The 20,193-nt window shown below is 56.8% G+C and overlaps 1 protein-coding gene and 1 long non-coding RNA gene across 12 annotated transcripts; one reads left to right on the top strand and one right to left on the bottom strand.

The window, feature by feature from the left end:
* Nucleotides 1–50: 50 nt before the first annotated feature.
* SLC27A4 (solute carrier family 27 member 4) lies at nt 51–13,845 on the top strand. Its single transcript, XM_027615293.2, has 13 exons — nt 51–211; nt 1,526–1,692; nt 4,041–4,435; nt 5,645–5,803; nt 6,940–7,009; nt 7,100–7,191; nt 7,997–8,106; nt 8,318–8,527; nt 8,737–8,863; nt 9,497–9,634; nt 9,802–9,966; nt 10,062–10,208; nt 12,909–13,845. The coding sequence occupies exons 2-13, from the start codon at nt 1,532–1,534 to the stop codon at nt 13,064–13,066; spliced, it is 1,932 nt and encodes a 643-aa protein (XP_027471094.1). The 5' UTR covers nt 51–211; nt 1,526–1,531; the 3' UTR covers nt 13,067–13,845.
* LOC113934395 lies at nt 8,871–20,127 on the bottom strand. Of its 11 annotated transcripts, none has more exons than XR_003523660.2 (8): nt 19,999–20,127; nt 19,731–19,843; nt 14,351–14,432; nt 13,843–13,989; nt 12,550–12,662; nt 11,747–12,411; nt 11,331–11,444; nt 10,583–11,239 (listed from the first exon to the last, which is right to left on the bottom strand). It is a non-coding gene; the product is annotated as an uncharacterized LOC113934395 (long non-coding RNA). The 11 variants fall into 11 exon arrangements; XR_003523655.2 differs by having other exon boundaries at nt 19,969–20,121; XR_003523654.2 differs by having other exon boundaries at nt 11,747–11,890; nt 12,306–12,411; nt 19,731–20,115.
* Between the last annotated feature and the right edge of the window lie 66 nt (nt 20,128–20,193).

Below are 20,193 nucleotides of genomic sequence, written 5' to 3'. Positions count from 1 at the left end.
CGGGCGGGGGAGGAGCGCCGCGGGCGGGCGGGGCCGGGCTGCGGGCGGGGCTGGCCGGGCGGCCGGGCCGTGCCGGGCTCAGAGCCGGTGGAGCTCTGCTGAGAGCCGGCTCTGCGCGCCCAGGGGCGGCTCATGCCCCCCGCGCTCCCCACTACGCTGCCGCAGCCAGGCCGCATCTGGACGGGGCGCCGCGCGGCGGGGCCGACGCCGGGTGAGCATAGACCGGGCCAGTGGGTCCCGGGCGGGGAATGTGCCTGGCTGAGTCGTGGGGCCGGCTGGGGTGAGGGGGGCTCCCTGCTTCTCTGTCTCCTTGCCGAGCGCTCTGCTGCCCTGGCTGCTTAGTTAGGGGCGAGGGCGGTTCGCAGTGACCTGGGACGGGGGCCCGAGGGTTGTGGCATCCTCTTCCCTTCGTCCCATCCCCCAGCCTTCCGGGACGGGGTTCTGTTCTCTGCCCTGGCCGGCTCTGGGAGCCCAGAGATCTGAGGACCTTAGAGACCTTGGCATTGGATACGGGAGCGCTGGTTTGGTCCCCCCTCCCGGCTTTTGCTTTTCGTGTGAAGGGGGGCGGGAGATGGTCTTTAAGGGCTCCCTGTGGTCCAGACCATGTCTTCATCCTGGCTTGGAGACTGTCAGGCTACATTACAGCCATGACCTTCAGCTCCTCCCCAGGAATAGGAGAACCCCTAAAGAAAACTGAGTCCCATCTGCTGTCTCTTGAGCAAGTCCCTAAAGCGCCGGGAGTAGAGACCAAGAGTCCTAATCTCAGTCCAGTCAGCCATTCCCCTTCCTCTATAGCCCAATCCCCAAAGATTCATCTGAGTGGCTTGCTGAGTGTGTTTGTAGGGGGTGACTTCAGGGCCCTCCTGAGCTCCTTCAACACCTTTCCCTTTTAGGCAGTCACCTCTCAGGCACCTCCAGGCTGTAACCCGTTTGCTCTGTCGCCCTCTGTAGGCCAGCAGATACATGGCACTGTCCGAGTTTGTGGGCTGGGTCAGAGCCAGGCCCCTTCCCAGGAAACTGCCCCCTTGGGTATTGTGGCTTGGCCTGGTCATCCAAAGACCCAAGGAGGTTCTTTGGATAAGGAATCAAGCCAGACACACTTAAGTTAATACCCCTCTCCAAGCCATTTTTGTTAGAGATCCTGGATGTCAGGAGAGTGGACTGTCCTGTTTTGGCTGGAAGGGCTTCGGAGAGCAATTCCCGATACACCCATAACATAGAGGGGGAGACTAAGGCCTAAAGTAGGAAGGGAACTAACCCAAGGTCACAGGGAGAGTTGGAGGAGGAGATGGGACTAAGGGGCTAGAACTCAGCCCCTGCCTCTTAGCCATGGAACTCCTCATCTCAAGTCCCATGCGTCTAGCCTGTCCCTTCAAGACAGCCCTGGAAAGGGAGCCCATCCTCAGGTACCACTCAGTATGACTAATCCTCACTACAGGTTGACCTTTGAGATCATAGTGGCTGCCTGGGCCTGGAGGTAGGGGGACATAGACATTTGGCTCCACTAACTGCTCTGTGCCCACAGGCCACAATGCTGCTCGGGGCATCCTTGGTGGGGGTGCTGCTGTTCTCCAAGCTGGTGCTGAAACTGCCTTGGATCCAAGTGGGGTTCTCCCTGCTGTTCCTCTACCTGGGGTCTGGAGGTTGGCGCTTTGTTCGAATCTTTGTCAAGACCATAAGGCGTGATATCTTGTGAGTATCTGGTCCAGTCCATCCAGCCCTGATTCTCCTATAACACGATGGGCTCCTAATTCCCAGAATCTCTCCAGATTAGGCCTCTACGAGCACAGGGCCCCTGGGTCCCAGAGGAGCAGCCTCTGCTTTATACCCTTCCCCTGGCAGTAGTACCTGGTATCTCCATCTCCAAGGTGAAAGTCTTCTCCTAGGAGATCTCCCCAAGTTGGTGCCGTTTAGCCTAGGGCAGATTTAGGGGCCCAGGACATACACTGAACACCAGGTGTGTCAAGAAGACATCTGCAAAGGGTCCTAAGGCTAAGCAGTAGCTTGTAAGAAAATGAAGAGGAACTCTGTGGGAAGGGCCCTGTCTGTAAGTCTGAGAGGGCACAGAGTTCAGAGCAGGGCCCCGAATCAGGTATCTGGGAAAACCTGCTCCCCAAAGAAAGTTAGCTACTGTCCACAGGGCTCTCCTGTACCAGAAACACCTGCTGCTACCTGCTCTATGTCAGGCGTCAGGTTGGCTCTGGGGCCCAGAGAGGAAGAAGGCTGACCTAGTCCTGGGCCCAGCTCAGACTGGTCGGGGAGATAAGCAGGAGATACAGTAAATCCCTAAACTAACAATACCATGCTGGCAGAGACCCTGGCAGTCTTGCTCACGGTGGTGTCCCAGTGCTCAGCACAGTGACCCGCACTCAGAACAGGCAGCTCAGCACCTGTCATCTGAATTGGTTGTAAAAGGAGGTACTGAGTGGCCACTGCAGGAAGGGTGGTAGCAGAGAGCTGTAGGAGTGTGGAGCAGGGAGATGGCATCAGGCCAGGACCTTGGGGAATCAGAGAAGGCCACCTGGAAGAGAAAAAGCTGTGGTTGAGAGGCATCTCCAGGTGATGGGAGCAGGGGATTCCAGCCAGAGGGCACAGCATCTGAATAGGCATAGAAGTCAGGGAGCTAGAAGCTTTCAAAGGTCAGAGGGGGCAGGGGCAGGGCAGGAAAGGGGGATATTGCCAAGTGATTCTTTTTTTTTTTTTTTTAATTCAGTTACTTAATACATAATGTATTATTTGTTTAAGCGGTACAGGTCTGTCATTCATCAGTCTTATGTAATACCCAGTGCTTATTATAACATGTACCCTCCCCAATGTCCATTACGCAGTTACCCCATCTCCCGACCCCCCTCACCTCCAGCATCCTTCAGTTTGTTTCCTAAGATTAAGAGTCTCTTATGGTTTGTCTCCCTCTCTGGTTTCGTCTTGTTTCATTTTTTCCTCTTCCCCTATGATACTCTGCCTTGTTTCTTAAATTCCACACAGCAGTGAGATCATATGATAATTGTCTTTCTCTGATTGACTTATTTTGCTTAGCATAGTACCCTCTAGTTCCATCCACATTGTTGCTAATGGCAAGATTTCACTTTCTGATGGCTGCATAATATTCCTGTGTGTGTGTGTGTGTGTGTGTGTGTGTGTGTGTGTGTGTGTGTGTGTGTGTACCACGTCTTCTTTATTCATTCGTCTTTTAATGGACATCTGGGCTCTTTCCATGGTTGGTTTTTGGTTTTTGGTTTTTTTTAATTTTATTTATTTTTTGACAGAGAGAGACAGTAAGAGAGGGAACATAAGCAGGGGGAGTAGGAGAGGGAGAAGCAGGCTTCCCGCTGAGCAGGGAGCCCGATGCAGGGCTTCATCCCAGGACCCTGGGATCATGACCTGAGCCGAAGGCAGACACTTGATGACTGAGCCTCCCAGGCTCCCCTCTTTCCATAGTTTTTGCCAAGCAATTCTACATTTAGTGAAGCTCTGGGCCTGATACTGAGTGGGGCCCAGGGGACAAGGTGGTGAACAGGATGGAGCCTTACCCTTGGTGGGCTCACTGGGAGGGAGATTGAACAAATCTCAAACTTACCCTTTATTTATTGTGGCAGGGGTCTGGAGAGGTACAGTACAGAGCTGTGGGAGGTCCCAAATGAGTTGGGACTTTGACTTGGGCCTTGGAGTTCAGGAAGGCTTTGATCAAGCAGCAGACTCAGAGCAGAGCTTCAAGTGTCATAGGTGTTGAACTCTGGAACCAGAGAGGACCAGGGTCCTCATCTCAGCTTGTGAAGCCCGGGCAAGTCATGGTGCTGCAGAGCCTTGTTTCTTCCTCTGTACTGGGGAGGGAGTAATCTCCGGGTGCCTGGTGTTATCGTGCAGCATCGGTGGGCTGGTACCTCTAATGGTGCCTGGCACACGGGTGCTGGGAAAGGGGAATGTTGGCAAGTGATTGGGCTCGGGAGCCTCAGGCCGGTGGGACAGCAACCTGGGCCAGGGTATCGGGACCCCCACTCCCAACCCCAACAGTCATGGCTCCCTTGCTTGCTCCCACCTAGCGGCGGCATGGTACTCCTGAAGGTGAAGGCAAAGGTCCGGCAGTACCTGCGGGAGCAGCGGACAGTGCCCATTTTGTTTGCCTCTATGGTACAGCGCCACCCTGACAAGACAGCCTTGATCTTTGAGGGCACAGACACCCACTGGACCTTCCGCCAGCTGGATGATTACTCCAGCAGCGTGGCCAACTTCCTGCAGGCTCGGGGCCTGGCCTCAGGCGATGTGGCTGCTGTCTTCATGGAGAACCGCAACGAGTTTGTGGGCCTGTGGCTGGGCATGGCCAAGCTGGGTGTGGAGGCCGCACTCATCAACACCAACCTCCGGCGGGACGCCCTGCGCCACTGCCTGACCACTTCACAGGCCCGGGTCCTCGTCTTTGGCAGTGAGATGGCCCCAGGTGAGCCCCAGGGGTGTGTCAGGCAAGGAGACCCATAGGATCTTGCACAGATCACAGCCCCCCTCCAGGCCTGGGGGAGGCTGCATGGCTCAGAGGTGAGGGCCATGAGCCATGGTGTCAGACAGCCTGGGCTCTGCCACTTGTAAAGCTGGAGATACTGAATAAGAGACTGGAAATGTCTGTGACTCAGTTTCCTCACTGTAGTACCTGCCACCTATCATTTTCAAGAAGATACTTTGCCCGAAGCGCTAACAAAATGGCTAATGCTAGGTGAGCCTGCAGATATAATGGTAACCATTCTTGGTGACTAATTAGGCCTCATTTGCCTCCTGTATAAAATGAGAACAAGAATGTATTCTTTGGTCTCCTGCAGAGCTTATGTTTTATTTGCTGCCATGATGAGCACTGACTGAGTCCTGAGCTTGATGCTTTACAAAAGCAGCTCTCCTCTTTACAAAGCCTGGTGAGGTAGGGATGGGAGTCTTGGCTTTACAAATGAGGAGACAGACGTTCAGAGTGGTGTGAGGAGCTCACTTAGGGTCACACCGAAGCAGGATTTCATCCTGGGCTTGACTGCTGTGGTGTGGGATGATGGCAGGGAAGGTCAGTGACGTGCAGGGAGGGGGAGAGGAAGGAGGGTTGGACAAATCCAGAGGGAGGCAAAAGTTGAGCCAAGGGGGGCAGGACTGGCCTGTGCCCAGTGCAGGGGAGTATCTAGACCGCTGTCGTGCCCAGAGGAGCCTGAGGGAAGGTTCCCACTTTATGAAGAGGCCGGAGGCTGCTGACCTCTGACCCTCCACACCTCCCTTCTAACTGGCCCCCACAGACGAGCATGGTATAGTGTATAAGGGCACAGACCTTGGCATGCGGTAGAGCTGGCTTAGAGTCCCAGCTCCAGCACATTCTAGCCGTGAGCAGGCCCTCCCATTCTTGGAGCCTCATTTTCTCATTTGGGGCTGCTGTTGGTGCCTACCTGCTGGGCTGTGTGAGCAGGAGTGCACATGGGAGGAACCCACTGTGTAGTTAGCCAGCAGCTAGGGAGCTCTTGCTCCCATCAGCATCTTATAACGAGGATCCAGGTGCTTCACCCATCTTCCTCCCTGCACACAGCCAGTCTCCCCTGACAACACGCCAGCCCTGACACGAGCAGAGGTCCTGGGGACGTGAGGTTTCCTGCCTCCCTGCTGATTGGCCCTGTCTCCCCTGCAGCCATCTTTGAAATCCAAGCCAGCCTGGACCCCTCGCTCAGCCTCTTCTGCTCTGGCCCCTGGGAGCCCAGCACGGTGCCTGCCGGCACGGAGCACCTAGACCCCCTGCTGGAAGATGCCCCCAAGCACCTGCCCAGTCGCCCTAAGAAGGGCTTCACAGGTGGGCCTCCAACCCCACAGAGGGGTTCTCAGATGGGCCCTGGACAGAGCGCCGGCTCCAGGGCCAGAGGCCTGGGTTCTTCTGCAGACTTGCTGTGTGACCTGTAGTGAGTCCTGTCACCCTCCCTTTTTCCATCCGGGAAGATGAGGACCGTGACCATGGGGTCACTCTGAAGGCTAAACAGCCGATGTGTGTAAAGATGCCAGGCACAGTGCCAGGTACTTAGGAGCTCACAAAATTTGATCCTTTGACTTGTTGAACAAGCCTTCATTGCCGCCCAGTCACGAGCAGCAAGATCATGTGGAGCCCAGGAAACCGCTGGGTCTGAATTTTGGCTGGGGTTGGGCCAGGGGCTAGACCCTCTAAATATTCACCCAGCACCTGTTCGGTGCCAGCCCCTGTCAGCCTGGGGGCCTCTCTCTGCCCTGGGCTGCCCTACTTCCCCGTCCCTGCCTCCAGGCAGCCTTCCGACCCTGCAGCCTCTCCTGTACTCCACCCGCCCTGTGGAGCCCCCAGTTTGCTACACTGCCCAGAAGCTCAGAGCTGGCGCTGAGTTCATGCCTCAGCCCCACCACTTCCCTTGTAACCCTGAGCCCCTGAGCTGCCCTCTATCTGAACCTCGGCTCCCACAGCCATAACGATGGGGCTGGTAACAGAACCGATTTTATGGAGTGGTTTGGGGTTTGATATAGTGGAAAGCTGGGGTGTGACAGGAAGTGCTTAGGAACCAGTCTTTGTTGGCGTCATGGTCATTTTATCTCTGTCATGTATGAATTTTGTCTGCTGGGTGCTTTTGTAAGTGACTCGAGGGCAGGCTGTCTGGAGGGGTCAGCCTGGAGTGCCCATGCCCAGCCCAGAGCTGGTGTCAGCAGGCATCCAGAGGGCGTGAGGTGATTGACACATGACATGCAGTCATCCCACGTGTTCCTGGCCTCCTAGAACCTCCTACCAGGGGGGTGGGGGGTGGCGGAGCCTCTGCAGAAACGAACCTGACAGTCCCCCATCTGGGCCACAGGGTAGGGTAAAGACATGGTCTGTGGTGCAGAAGCTCTGTGGACACTCTGCTCCCTGCAGCCAGTATCTCCCTAGCCCTGGGTGGTCTCTTCTCACAGCCGCTACCTGTCTGTTTTCTTCAGATAAGCTCTTCTACATCTACACATCGGGCACCACCGGGCTGCCCAAAGCCGCCATCGTGGTGCACAGCAGGTAAGGGGCAGGTGCTGGGGGGACAGAGCCCAGGAGCCCCTCCTCCTGCCTCCCAGGGGCCTGCGAAGTGCCCTTTCTGTGCCCTCCCAGGTATTACCGCATGGCCGCCCTGGTGTACTACGGATTCCGGATGCGGCCTGACGACATTGTCTACGACTGCCTGCCCCTCTACCACTCCGCAGGTAACACAGGGCCCACCCTCTTAGCCTTCGGTGCCCCAAGGCCTCAGGAACCCCACCCCTCTTGGGGTGGCACCATCTTGTGGGTAGAAATCTGGAGTCAAATCTGGGTTCAAATTCAGATGTGGCCACTGACTGGACCTCTGAACAAAGTCGGCCACGCCAGCCTCATAATGTGTGTGGCCATGTCCCGCAGTTCTGGCCCGGCAGTTCATTTCCACAGGTGTGCACAGCCTTGTGGCTTGGGAAGGGAAGCACAGAGAAGCGCAGAGATGGAATAATTAAGAGTTCCTGCCCTCAAGGTGCTTAGAGGCAGGTGTGGATTTAGGGCAGGATGAAGAATTGGAACTCACCTGACTTTAATACAAGAAATGGCATTGTGAATATGGAGACAGGCAGGGAGCAGGAGCTCAGCTCAAGAGAAGAGCCCAGTGATGGTCAGGAAGGCTTCCTGGAAGAGGTGCTCCCAAGTCAGGCAGATGTGAGGTGTTGAAGCCAGGAGAGCTAGCTTGCTCCCCCTCTGGCTGAATGGCAGCATTACAGGTACAGGAGCAGGAGCTTGGGGCCAGCTCCAGGGGCCCCAGGGACAGTCTAAGGAGCATGCACTCGATCCCACACTGGGGAGGCACTGGGGAACCATGGGAGGTGTCTGACGAGGGGAGAGGGGTGATTAGTTTGTGTTAGAGGAACAGGACAGGAAAGAGGGACTGGGGAAGGGCCTTTGAGGAGATGGGCTGGGCGGGAGGAGATTCTGGAAGGAGGGGTCTCCTAACTCCCTGACCTCCACGTGCCACCCCTTCGCCTTTAGGAAACATCGTGGGAATGGGGCAGTGCCTCCTCCACGGCATGACAGTGGTGATCCGGAAGAAATTCTCAGCCTCCCGGTTCTGGGACGACTGTATCAAGTACAACTGCACGGTGAGTGAGAAGGGCAGAGGATGAGCGTCCCTGTGCTCTCGTGACCCACCCGCCCCATTTGGGGACGTCTGCCTCACAGCCGAGGCCCAGATCGTTCACTGGGGGCAACATTTCCGTTGTTCCAATGGGGAGGCTGAGGCCCAGGGCCCGTGGGATTGGGAGGTGAAGTGAGAGCAGCCATGGGCCAGCCTCACACCAGGTCCACCCCCAGATTGTGCAGTACATCGGTGAGCTGTGCCGTTACCTCCTGAACCAGCCGCCCCGGGAGGCAGAACACCAGCACCGGGTGCGCATGGCGCTCGGCAACGGCCTCCGCCAGTCCATCTGGACCGACTTTTCTAGCCGTTTCCACATCCCCCAGGTGGCTGAGTTCTACGGGGCCACTGAATGTAACTGCAGTTTGGGCAATTTCGACAGCCAGGTCGGCCATGGGACAGTGGAGGGCGGGCAGGGGGCGGCGCGGAGTGTGGGCGCCGGAGCCCCCGCTGTCTGGTCGGGGCGGGCGGAGGGCGGCGCGGAGTGTGGGCGCCGGAGCCCCCGCTGTCTGGTCGGGGCGGGGGGGTTGTGGGAGTGTGGGCGCCAGGCCTCCCAACACAGTCCAATCTTAGGCCCAAGTCTTGGCCTTTGCAGGTGGGGGCCTGTGGCTTCAACAGCCGCATCTTGTCCTTTGTGTACCCCATCCGGCTGGTACGAGTCAACGAGGACACCATGGAACTGATCCGGGGCCCCAATGGCGTCTGCCTTCCCTGCCAGCCAGGTCTGCTCCAGGGTTGGAAGTGGGGTCAGAGCAGGAGACATTGACCCGGGAGGGAGATGGCACTGGGCTGCGTGAGTGGGGAGCCCTTTTCTGACCAGTGGCCATCACTCAGCTCTTAGGGCCACAAGTCATTTATTTTTTGTCTGTTTGTCCTTCCATTCTTTATCCCCTCTGCCCATCAGTCCATTGATTCACCGCTGTGTGGAGGACCCCCAGGTTGATCCTGGCTCAGCCCCTTCACTCTGTGCCCGAGTCCGCTCATCTGCGAGTGAGGCTGATGGCAGCACCATCTCCTGGAGTCGCCCTGGGGATCATGTGTGCTAAGGAACGCACAGAGCCAGGGGCCCAGGGAGTGCTGGCTCTGGTCAGGCTGTCCACGTAGAGCTTGGCCACCCTTTCGTATCATTCGTCTTTCCATATGCTCCGTGACCAGATGTTCCTGAGTGCCTCTGTGCATCAGACCCGCCAGAAGCAGCTTCCCCGCCCTCGGGGTTCCTGCCGCAGAGCTGGCTAGAGTTCCTGTGGGAAGCAGTGTGAACAGAAGTCAGATCAAGATGCAGGGCGCATTTGGGGGTGGGGAACGGGTGAGAGGAGGCCATCAGAGTAAAGCTGCTCGGCCTTCTCTGCCCCCAGGTGAGCCAGGCCAGCTAGTGGGCCGCATCATCCAGCAGGACCCCCTGCGGCGCTTCGACGGCTACCTGAACCAGGGTGCCAGCAATAAGAAGATCGCCAAGGACGTCTTCCAAAAGGGGGACCAGGCCTACCTCACTGGTGGGTGGGCACCAGCCCCTTTGGAGGGACAGGGTGGAGAGGAATGAAGGGGCCCTCCCCCACCTTCAGAGAATACTGCCCCAGTCCCAGCCCTCCCTGTCAAGCAGGTCCTGGGGTCCTGTGAGGCCGGCCAGCCCAAGCCCAGACCTCATACTGTGCCCCCGTAGGAGATGTGCTGGTGATGGACGAGCTGGGCTACCTGTACTTCCGAGACCGCACGGGAGACACGTTCCGCTGGAAAGGGGAGAACGTGTCCACCACCGAGGTGGAGGGCACACTCAGCCGCCTGCTGGACATGGCCGACGTGGCAGTGTATGGTGTCGAGGTGCCAGGTATCCATGGGGGCGGTGGGAGGTGCCAGGTGTGTGTGGGGAGGCCCCGCTGGGGGGCACCGCCGGTTCCTCACGGTCCACGCTGCCACCCCCAGGAACCGAGGGCCGGGCTGGAATGGCTGCTGTGGCCAGCCCTGCTGGCAACTGTGACCTGGAGCACTTCGCACAGCTCCTCGAGAAGGAGCTGCCCCTGTACGCCCGCCCCATCTTCCTGCGCTTCCTGCCCGAGCTGCACAAAACGGGTATGTCCCTGCCCCTGCTCCAGCTCCCAGGTTCTGGGCCTGTGGCCCTTCTTGGCTCCTTTTGGGGAGACCTGGGGGGGCTGTCATTTGCCCTCCGGCCACAGCATTGCTGTGTCATTGGTAAACAGACCTCCCTGTGTACAAGTGAGCGGACCGAGCCCTCAGAGAAGGTTCACACATCCGTGAGCGGAACAAATGTTTACTGAGTACCTACTATGCGTCTGCCAGGCTCTGTGCTAGGTCTCGGGGATTGAGGTGACAGATTTTTTTTTTTTTTTAAGATTTTATTTATTTGCGAGAGAGAGAATGAGAGACAGAGAGCATGAGACGGAGGAGGGTCAGAGGGAGAAGCAGACTCCCCACTGAGCAGGGAGCCCGATGTGGGACTCAGTCCCGGGACTCCAGGATCATGACCTGAGCCAAAGGCAGTTGCTTAACCAACTGAGCCACCCAGGCGCCCGAGGTGACAAATTCTGATGGGACCTTTGCCGTCTTGGTGGAGGCAGCACAGGACAAGGAATTCCAAGGGCAAAGAACGGAATACAGATCGAACCGACAGAAAAGCAAATGAAGGGGGCTATGGTGCCTGGGAGGCTCCCTGGAGGAGGTGACCTTTGAGCTGAGACCTGAAAGGAGTGGGAGGCATTCCAGGCTGGTCCCTAAGACCAGAGGGCACTTGGGCACGAGAGGAGGGGAGGGAGGCCCCCGAAGCCGGAGCCATGGGGAGCTGTGGGCAGCGGTGTCAGGTGGGGCAGAGAGGCCAGTGGGGACCAGAAGACTCGGGGCTGGGGGGGTGCCTGGGCTCTGTTGGGGCAGCAGGGAGCCACAGAAGTGTTTGTGTAGAGCAGTAGCCTGTGTCAAGTGCGTGTGCCACGTGGCCCTCTGGCTGCTTTGTGGGACGCAGGAGAGGGCTACAGGCAGCCCCAGGGGAGCACAGACACTAGCAAGGGGCTGTTACTGTTCGGAGAGAGGTGAGTAGTGGGTCCACAGTAACACAGCAGGGCGGTGCCAGCCTTCTGTCTGTTGGACCACTGATGGGTCCCGATGGGCAAGAGGTCAGTCCTTGCTGCCCTGTCCCGACTCCCCCCCCCGTCCCCCCCACACACACCCCCAGCATCTCACCAGCTGCTCAGCCTCAGGCCACCTCCTTTGTGCTCATCATGTTACCCCCTGCCTTGCTGGAAGGCCTTCCCGGACCCATGTCGCCTCTGCCGGGTGGTAGGCTCCTAGCAGCACCTGAAACAGTGTGGAGGGTCTAATGGGGACACTGGTGCTGGGCTCGTGATGGAGTCTGGGAGCTCCTGAGGTTTGGGTGACAGCTGACTTCTCTGTGCAGGAGAGAGGCAGGGAAGAGACCTCAGGTTTCAGAGGCTTTGCTGCAGCACAAACATCCCTAAACTTACTTTAGCACTTAAAACAGCCATTTTTTTTGCTCTCAGTTGTGGGTCAGCAATTTGCAGTTCAGTTCAGCTTAGCGGTTCTTCCGTCAGCCCCGGCATCAGTCGTGGGGCTGGACGGGCCAGGATGTCCTTACTTACCTGTCTGGCTTCCAGCTGATTGCTTCTGCAGCGCTGGCCGGCAGAGCTGTCTGCGCTGATGATGGTGTCCCGTGTGCGCGCTGACCAGCACCACGGCCGCTAGCCCTGTGTAGCTGCTGAGCGCTCCAGCTGGGGCCAGCATGACTGCGGAATGGAATCTTACATTTTCGTTCATTTTAATTAAATGTATAGAGCCCCTCATGGCCAGATGGCTATCCTATTGGATAGGGTCAGTCCAGGGGGCGTCCCTGGGCTGTCCCACCTCTGCTCTCTGTGGCTCCTACCCCTTCAGAGACTATACTGGTATCAGGCACCCCCTCCTGGAGTGGAAGCTGCAGGGCCCCTCAAGGCCTGGACTCTCCAAACTCTCATGGTCTGTGGGTCCAAGCAAGTCACAAGGCCCGGTCGGATTCGGGTGGGGGCTGAGAAAGACTCCAGCTGTCACTGGGAGAAGCGGCCAAGCCACCAGGCAGCGGAGTGTGCATCCAAGGAAGGAGGGAACCTGGCCATTTCTGGCAATCTGTCGTAACCGGGTTCAAATCCCAGCTCCAGTGCTTACTAGCTGTGTGGCGTTGGCCCAGGGGTGTGCCTTGCCCCGCCAGTCTTCTCCTCTGTCCACTGGGCTGATGCCAATGACTGAGAAGTACAATTTCCGTGACCTAAAACTGAGAAAACATTGCTGCTGTTGAAACTATTTCAGAGATGTTAAAAGCTGAAAATACATGCATTATGGAATCCGTAGAACACCGTGGCGCCCCTGCCCCTGGAATTCATGTGCTCATTAGATGAGCTCACGCCTGTACCTTGGAGGTGTTCAAAGCACAGAAGGCCCAGGCTCTGGCCCTCCCTCTGCTGTCAGTCAGGGCGTGTGGCCTTAGATGGATAGTTTCCCCTCTTTGGTTCTCAGTTTCCCCAGCTGCAAGCAGAAGGCAGGTAGCATGGCTCCCCACTGCAGCGCCAGGGCTGCTTTGAGCAGCAGTACATAATATAATTAGCTGGAGCCGCCTTTGCAAAGTGCACAGGGCTGTGCCCTGCTGTGCTCCATGCCCTATTCCCGTGTTCTCCCCGGCCCTCTTCCTCTGCCCCTCAGCTTTGGTGTGCGGCTTCCCAAGGCTCAGGTCCCTGCCCTGCACGCTCTGACCCCTCTTCCTTGCTCCCTCAGGGACCTTCAAGTTGCAGAAGACAGAGCTTCGGAAGGAAGCCTTTGACCCGGCGGTTGTGAAAGACCCACTGTTCTACCTGGATGCCCGGAAGGGCCGCTACGTCCCACTGGACCAAGAGGCCTACACCCGCATCCAGGCAGGCGAGGAGAAGCTGTGATTTGCCCCGAGTCCCTCTAAGGGCCAGCGGGTGCTGGATCCAGAGCCCCAGCTCCCACCCCAGAGGGGTCGTGGGCAATGCCAGACCAAAGCAAGCAGGGCCCAGCGCCTCTACCCCAAGGTGCTGTGGCCCCCCTCCCCCTCAAAACTGCCAAGTGACTCACTGCCGCCTCCCCCTGCCCCCCAGGAGGCTTTCTGTGAAAGCCTCAAGTCCATATTCTGTCTTCAAGGCCAGGTGGGGCCTCTGGGCCCCAAGATGAGACAGACCAGGCCCCTTAGGATGATGTCTTGGGTCAGGGCAGGGGTAGGTGGAGGGTCACCCAGCACTCCTCAGAGCACAGGGAGCTTGTAAATGGGACCAGGGCAGAAGCCCCCAGACTCAGGAAGCCAGCAGAGTGGGCAGGGGCTGCAGTGGCTATTGATCAGGTGGCCCCGGAGCTGTTCCAGTGTCACTCAGCACTGCCCGCGCCTCCAGGAGGATCGGAGGAGGACCCCGACCCGCAGCAGGCACCCTGACTGAATGCCCTCCCCCTCGCCATCCTCCTCTCCTGGGTGGCAGCCTGGCTGCCCCTCAGGCGGGACCTTTGTCCTTGTAGGTCTGTCCACATCACTTTCTCCATCGCAGTCCTGGGCTGGCTATGAGAGGAGGAGGGGGTTGGGGGGGGTCGTTCAGGAGCCAATAAACTGCCTTCACTCCCCCTAGCCTGTGTGCATGCCACCTGAGCTCACAGCACCTGCTCAGGCCCCACCTCCTGCCCCTCCAGCCCATTTACTCACTCAGACTTAGGGCTACAGCAGGTAAGACGCCCTCGTTGAATTGGCAAGGTATTTAATAGCATGAGCTTGAAAGTCCAAACCAGCTGTGTCACTTTTGAGTTTGTGGTCTAGAGCAAGTGACTCAGTCTCCTCATCTGTGAAAGGGGACTATCAAGAGGATTCAGAGAGCACAGGTACACATGTTGAGGAAAGGGCCGTTCAGAGCCCTTGAGGGAGAAAAGCCTAACGCGGGGCCTGATCCCATCTCCAGACCCTCGCCTGTGCATTTCCTCGGGGGTCTGGGGGCTGTGCGAGCCAGAGCCGGGTGGCCTGACCGGCTCTGGCAGAGTCCAGGAAAGCTTCCCAGACCCATGTGCCCAGGGCTGCAGCACCGGCTGTGCCAGTGGAGAGGCAGCTGTCCCCGAGGCCCCGTTGCCAGAGTCACACCCAGGCTGGAAACGCATGGCCCGTTGGGAGAGGGGTCCCACCCAGCCCAGGGCAGTGGGCAGCATGTGCCCCTGGGCCTTACCTTCACTATTTAAGCTTCATCGCAGTCTGTCAGTCACTTGCTGAGGTCACACAGCAGTAGGGGGAGCTGGGGGGGGGGGGCGCTGGGGGGGGGGGCGCTGGAATGCAAACCCAAGCTGCTGTTGCTTCCTGCTGCTCCACCCACCACCTGGTGCAGAAGGCCAGGGGAAAGCCGAAGGAACTTCCATTCCACCCGTGCCTGTGGAGCCCGTTGTGGGCCCCGCCCTCGGCCTGCAGTTGATGGCCAGGGTGGAGGGCCAGGATGACATCCGGGATGCCTCCTGGGGGAGTGACTCTGAAGAAGGAATCTGATGCTCTTGGGGGAAAGTGGGGGGCAGAGCTGGAGTCCTTGGAGAGAGGTGCTGGAGGGGGCTTCCGGGCGGGGGTGGTGGCAGTCACGGTTGCAGTGTCCTAGTGTGACCAGCAGAGGGCATGCAGAGCTTGGAGAATCCCATCTTCGTCCTTCGCACTCAGCCTCCAGAAGTGGGAAGGAGGGGCTGTGAGTCCCACCTCAGGCCCAGGCGGGTACACAGCCCAGAGCACCCTGTGGCAGGGCTTTGAGGGCCTAGGGTCAGACTTCCAAGGGGCTGGACCTGACAGCGTGGCTTTGTCTTTTTAACCCTTAGCAGTGAGTGCCTTCCAGTGGGATAGTGCCCCCCGCCAGGGGGCCCCATTCCTTCCTTAAGGTTGAACACACACCAAAAGTCAATATGGAGTGATGGGTTAAAAGCTCCAGCTTGAACAGGCATGTGTTCAAGTCCATTCGCCAGGCTAAGCCTCAGTTTCTTCCCCTATAAATGGAGATTACAAGACTAAAAAACAAAAAAAAATCTATATTCAGGTGTTAAGACCCCAGACTAGGCCTGAATTCGCTCCTTCCACACCACTCCTCCACCCACCCTTGAAGGGCCTTGGGAGCTCTCCCATCTGCCTCTGATCATTCTCAACCGCGGCCGTGTGAGTCATCATGCACACACAGTCGATTCTCGGTATGTCCTTGTGAAGTTCACGACTGCTTATTGGGCAATTCCTGACGTTTATATGGTGTTTCACGGTTTACAGAGTACGGTGTAAGTTCATCTATGGAGCAGATTCTAAAGACCTACGCAGGATGGGGGACGGGGCAGAGGCGGTGCGTGGTGAGCAAGAGAGACCTGGGAGCCGGCCGTCTGGGGACGGGGGAGTAAAGTGAGGAAAGAAGCAGAGAGTGTGTGTGGTTAGCTGCACCTACTAACCCAGGGCCCTCGTGGGGTGGGCAGTCCTGTTCCTGGTCAAAGAGGCTTTTCAAGGAAGAGTTATCCAAGAATTGGAGGGAGAAGTGTTTCAGACAGCTGGAGGAAAACGTAAAGGCCTTGGAAGTCCGTGGCAAGCAGGGGAGATTACAGCAAGCTGTGACGCTGCAGGGGAGTGCAGGTTGGGGGTGGAGTAGAGCTGAAGCAAGCTATGAAAAATGAGTCCTTTGTGGGCACTTGTACTTGCATGCTTCCAGAGACTGGGGGCTATGTTAGGAGGTCCCGGCATCGGGGCAGACCCACTTCCTTAGACTTCCTGATGGCCACCACGGATGGAGCCCTCCTCTGTGCCCAGTCCTTTGTGTGCATTGGTTCATTAAGTCCATACCACAAAGCAGCTACTATTTTCATCCCCATTCCACAGATGAGGAATCTGAGGCTCAGGGAGGCAAAGCCTCTCCCAAGACCACAGAGCCTGTGAATGGCAGCGCTGGGATGCAAACCGCCTTCCCAGAGCCGCAGTATTTGCATCTGCCGCAGGGCCAGGGGGAGGCTGGAAGGAGCCTGCCTTGAGCATCCCCGGAGGTCCTACCGCCCTCGGGACAGGCAAGTGGCTGACCAGGCCAGTGCTTGGCGTATCACTTTCAATCCCTGGGAAGGTTAAATACCTCCGAGGGGCCCATTGAGGCGGTGGCAGTAAGGGAGGGGGTGACCAAGTGACTTTCAAAGGGGCCTGAATGCGTGGCCGGCCCCTCCCCCACGAGGAGGGGGCCCTGCTTCCTCCCAGCCTAATGATATTCTGGGCTCAGCCCTCGTCTTTGGCGGCAGTTTAACCCGAGCCGGGGCGGATTTCTTTCTCACTGATCTCAGCTTGACACCCAATTAGCACAAGAATGGGAGGAGGAAGCCTGAGAGAGGCGCCTCCCAGCCTCCCGGGGCGCACGAGGGGAGCAGGCGGGAAGACAAAGAGCAGCGGGCAGGGGGGCACCCGCGCCCTTGCCTCCACCCCCCCACAGACCCTGCCTTTGTCTCCCTAGTTGCTTCAGAGGGGCTGGAGGCCGACGTCCGGGCTGGCCGGCCTGCTGGAGGACTGGGGATGGGGCCCAATTCCCCTCGTCTGCGTAGATCCCAGGGGAAGGCATTTAGGTGATCCGGACCCAAAGGGAGGCCGTCAGGGTCAGTGATACTGAAGGTGCTACAACCTGGGGTTGAGGCCTGACGCTTAGGGACCATGCACAAACCACTGGTTCTGAGCTTTGATTTTCTCATTGGAAAACGGTCCCTGTGAGCAGTCAATCTGTGCATGTATAGCACCTGACAGGTGTAAGGTGGGCATTCAGTAAACACTCTGAATGAGTATGTTAAACTAGTATTGCTACTAATTAAAGAGGTTGAGTGGGGTAGGTTTGGGGTCAGGAGAAGGAAGGACTTTCTGAGACCCAGGCACTCACAGAATGAGCGTTTTGGTTTTTTTTTAAACTTTATTTGAGAGAGAGTGGGCCAGAGAGAGAGAGCGCGCGCGCGCAGGGTGAGGGGCAAAGCCAGAGGGAGAAGCAGACTCCCCGCTGAGCAGGGAAACAGGGCTTGATCCCGGGACTTCAGGATCATGACCTGAGCAGAAGGCAGACGATAAACCGACTGAGCCACCCAGGCACCCCCAGAATGGGCTGATTTACCCAGAAGGGAGCTCCCATTTCTGGGACTATGCAAGAAGATAGAGGAATCCCTGTCTGTTGAGATGTGGGAAGATGCCTCCTTCCTAGGAGCCCTCTCCCTCCCACCATTCCTTTGGATTTGGGCTTAGGTGTGACTTCTGGGAAGCCTTCCCTGATCCCAGTGCTGGATTAGGGCACTCCTCCAGCTCCCATAGGGCCCCCATATGCCCCCTTTATAACACTGATCACACCACGTGGTCCATTTTTACATCTGTGTCTTCTTCTAGAACAGTCCCAAAAGGGCAGGGACCTGTTGGTTTTGTTCACTGTTAAGCACTGGGCCTGGTGCTTAACAGATGCTCAGTGAATGTGTGTCAGATGGCTGAAGCCCTTCAAATGCTCCCTAGCTCTTGTGTTCCAGGCCCAGGAGGGGGCAGTTCCTAGGGGGAGAAAATATTCAATTCATAGAGGTGAGCTGAGATCAGAGGCTCAAGGGCTCTGAACACCTTCTAGGAAGGCCCTTATCTTCGGCAAAGAGAAGCCAGTGAATGAGCAGGGAGTGATGTGTTCACTCACTCATTCAGCAAGCACTTACCAAACCCCTACAATTACAAAGCTCCTTACCACAAGCCAAGGATCAAAGATGAATCAGGCAAGATTTCTGCCCTTCAGGAGCTGGGTCTAGTGGAAGAATCTTAGAATATTTTTGCTGAAGGGACCTTCGATCATTTGGTCCCCAACCTTCTTTACAGATTGGGGAAACTGAGTTCCAGAGAGGGAAAGTGACCAACCCGCACAGCATAGTACACGTGGGACCTTTCCATTTACCGCAGGATTCCTTTGTGCCCTTTGAGGACCAGGGCTGTGTCTCATTTGTCTTCACTTTGCCAGTGCCCTGGAACAGTGCCTAATGCATCGAAATGGCTCAGGGCTCTCCATGGAGTCAAATTGTGCAATGAAGCCAAGGCCAGAGTGAGGGAGGCGGGAGGCAGGCAGGCAGAGAAGCAGCAGGTACAGGTGCAGGTGATGGTGGTGGTGGTGAAAGATTTGGGGGGTTGCAAAATCAGCTTAGATGGGAGATGAATCCAAATCGGTGATTTGAATATGGGAGAGAATTAAGAAAAATGCCCAAAGTTTCTTGAGTGTTTCAGTGGGTGGGAGTGGTATCCTTGAAATGAGGAACACAGAGGAGGGCCTGCTTTAGGGAAAGAGGCACTGTGCCAAGAACTCATTTAGTCCTCGCTACAACCCTATGAGTTAGGGGTTGTTATCCCCATTTTACAGATGAGGAAACTGAGGCACAAACATGTACGTTAAGGGACTTACTTAAACAGCTAAAAGTGGTGGGACCTGGGGCGCCTGGGTGGGTCAGTTGGTTAAGCGACTGCCTTCGGCTCAGGTCATGATCCTGGAGTCCCGGGATTGAGTCCCGCATCGAGCTCCCTGCTCGGCGGGGAGTCGCTTCTCCCTCTGACCCTCTTCCCTCGCGTGCTCTCTATCTCTCATTCTCTCTCTCTCAAATAAATAAATAAAATCTTTAAAAAAAAAAATGGTGGGACCTGGATATAAAGCTGGCAGGTGAATGCCTAGCTCTTTTTTTTTTTTTTAAGATTTTATTTATTTATTTGACAGAGAGAGAGACAGCGAGAGCAGGAACACAAGCAGGGAGAGTGGCAGAGGGAGAAGCAGGTTTCCAGCCGAGCAGGGAGCCTGACGCGGGGCTCGATCCCAGAACCCTGGGATCATGACCTGAGCTGAAGGCAGTCGCTTAACCAACTGAGCCACCCAGGCGCCCCAAAAAAGATTTATTTATTTGAGAGAGAAACCACACACGAGTGGGGGGAGGGGCAGAGAGATAGGGAGAGAGAGAATCTCAAGCAGACACCTGCTGAGCTCAGAGCCCTACTCGGGGCTGGATCTCAGGATCCTGAGATCATAACCTAAGCTGCAATCAAGTCAGATGCTCAATCAACTCAGCCACCCAGGTGCCCCAGGTAAGGATATTTTAAAACACAGTTCAAATCACCCCCTCCCCAAACCTTTCTGAGGCCTCCCACTGCTCTTAGAATAGAGATTGAATTCTTACCTGGCTCCCAAGGTGTGATTTGGCCCCTGCCCCCTTTCTAGCCTCATCTCTTACCAGGTCCTCTGCTTCCCAACTTCCACATTCCCTTCTTGGGGTGCTCCGGCATGGTCTCCCACCCAGAGCCTTTGCATCTTCTGTTCTCCTCATTGGAACGCTCCCAGAGGTTTCCCTCCCCCTCACAGCCGCCTACTTTACTCAGGTTTAGAGCTCAGTTCAGGTCCAGCCCAATCTGTTTTCTTTTTGAAATTCCTGTGACTTCAGATCACTTCTTTCGGTTCGAGATTTTATATTTATTAGTACCACTGGTTCGTTTATTTGATTAGAGCTAGCTTCCCCCACTAGCCTGTGAACGCCCTAAAGGCAGGAACCTTGCCCATCCCATTCACCACGCACACCTATAGCACTCACCAAGATGCCTGGTACACGGAGAACGTGCAATAAATGTTGAATGAGTAAATCCCAAATCGATAACCAAAGGGGCAGATGGATAGCGACTCGATAGCTCAGGAGAGATTGCTGGGCTGGAAATAAAGATTTGCAGTCACTTACAATTCAAGTCAAGACGAATGGACGGGCTCACCCAAGCGCTGTGCGGGCTTAAGAGAGATTTGTTAACTTTTGCAAGATAAACAGTAACGTGGCTCACAGGTACTGCACAAAGATGCCCGGGGCCCACCTCGCTATGGCTCGCACAAGCCGCCGCCCACCCAGCTCTCTGAACCCCGTCACTAAAAGGCAGAGGGAGACCAAGAGTCTCCGACAGCGCCGTGACCTCCCCTCCTCCGCTCCTCGCTCTCCGCCTTCCTCCAATAGCTGCGGAGGATGGCTCCCTGGGTGCCGCCTCTTCCGTCCGCGCCTACCGGAAGTGGGG

Source organism: Zalophus californianus, chromosome 13 (assembly GCF_009762305.2).
Source record: "Zalophus californianus isolate mZalCal1 chromosome 13, mZalCal1.pri.v2, whole genome shotgun sequence".
Lineage (NCBI taxonomy): Eukaryota > Metazoa > Chordata > Mammalia > Carnivora > Otariidae > Zalophus > Zalophus californianus.
Note: the sequence above shows the minus strand (reverse complement) of the source record. Positions and strands in the feature narration are given on the sequence as shown.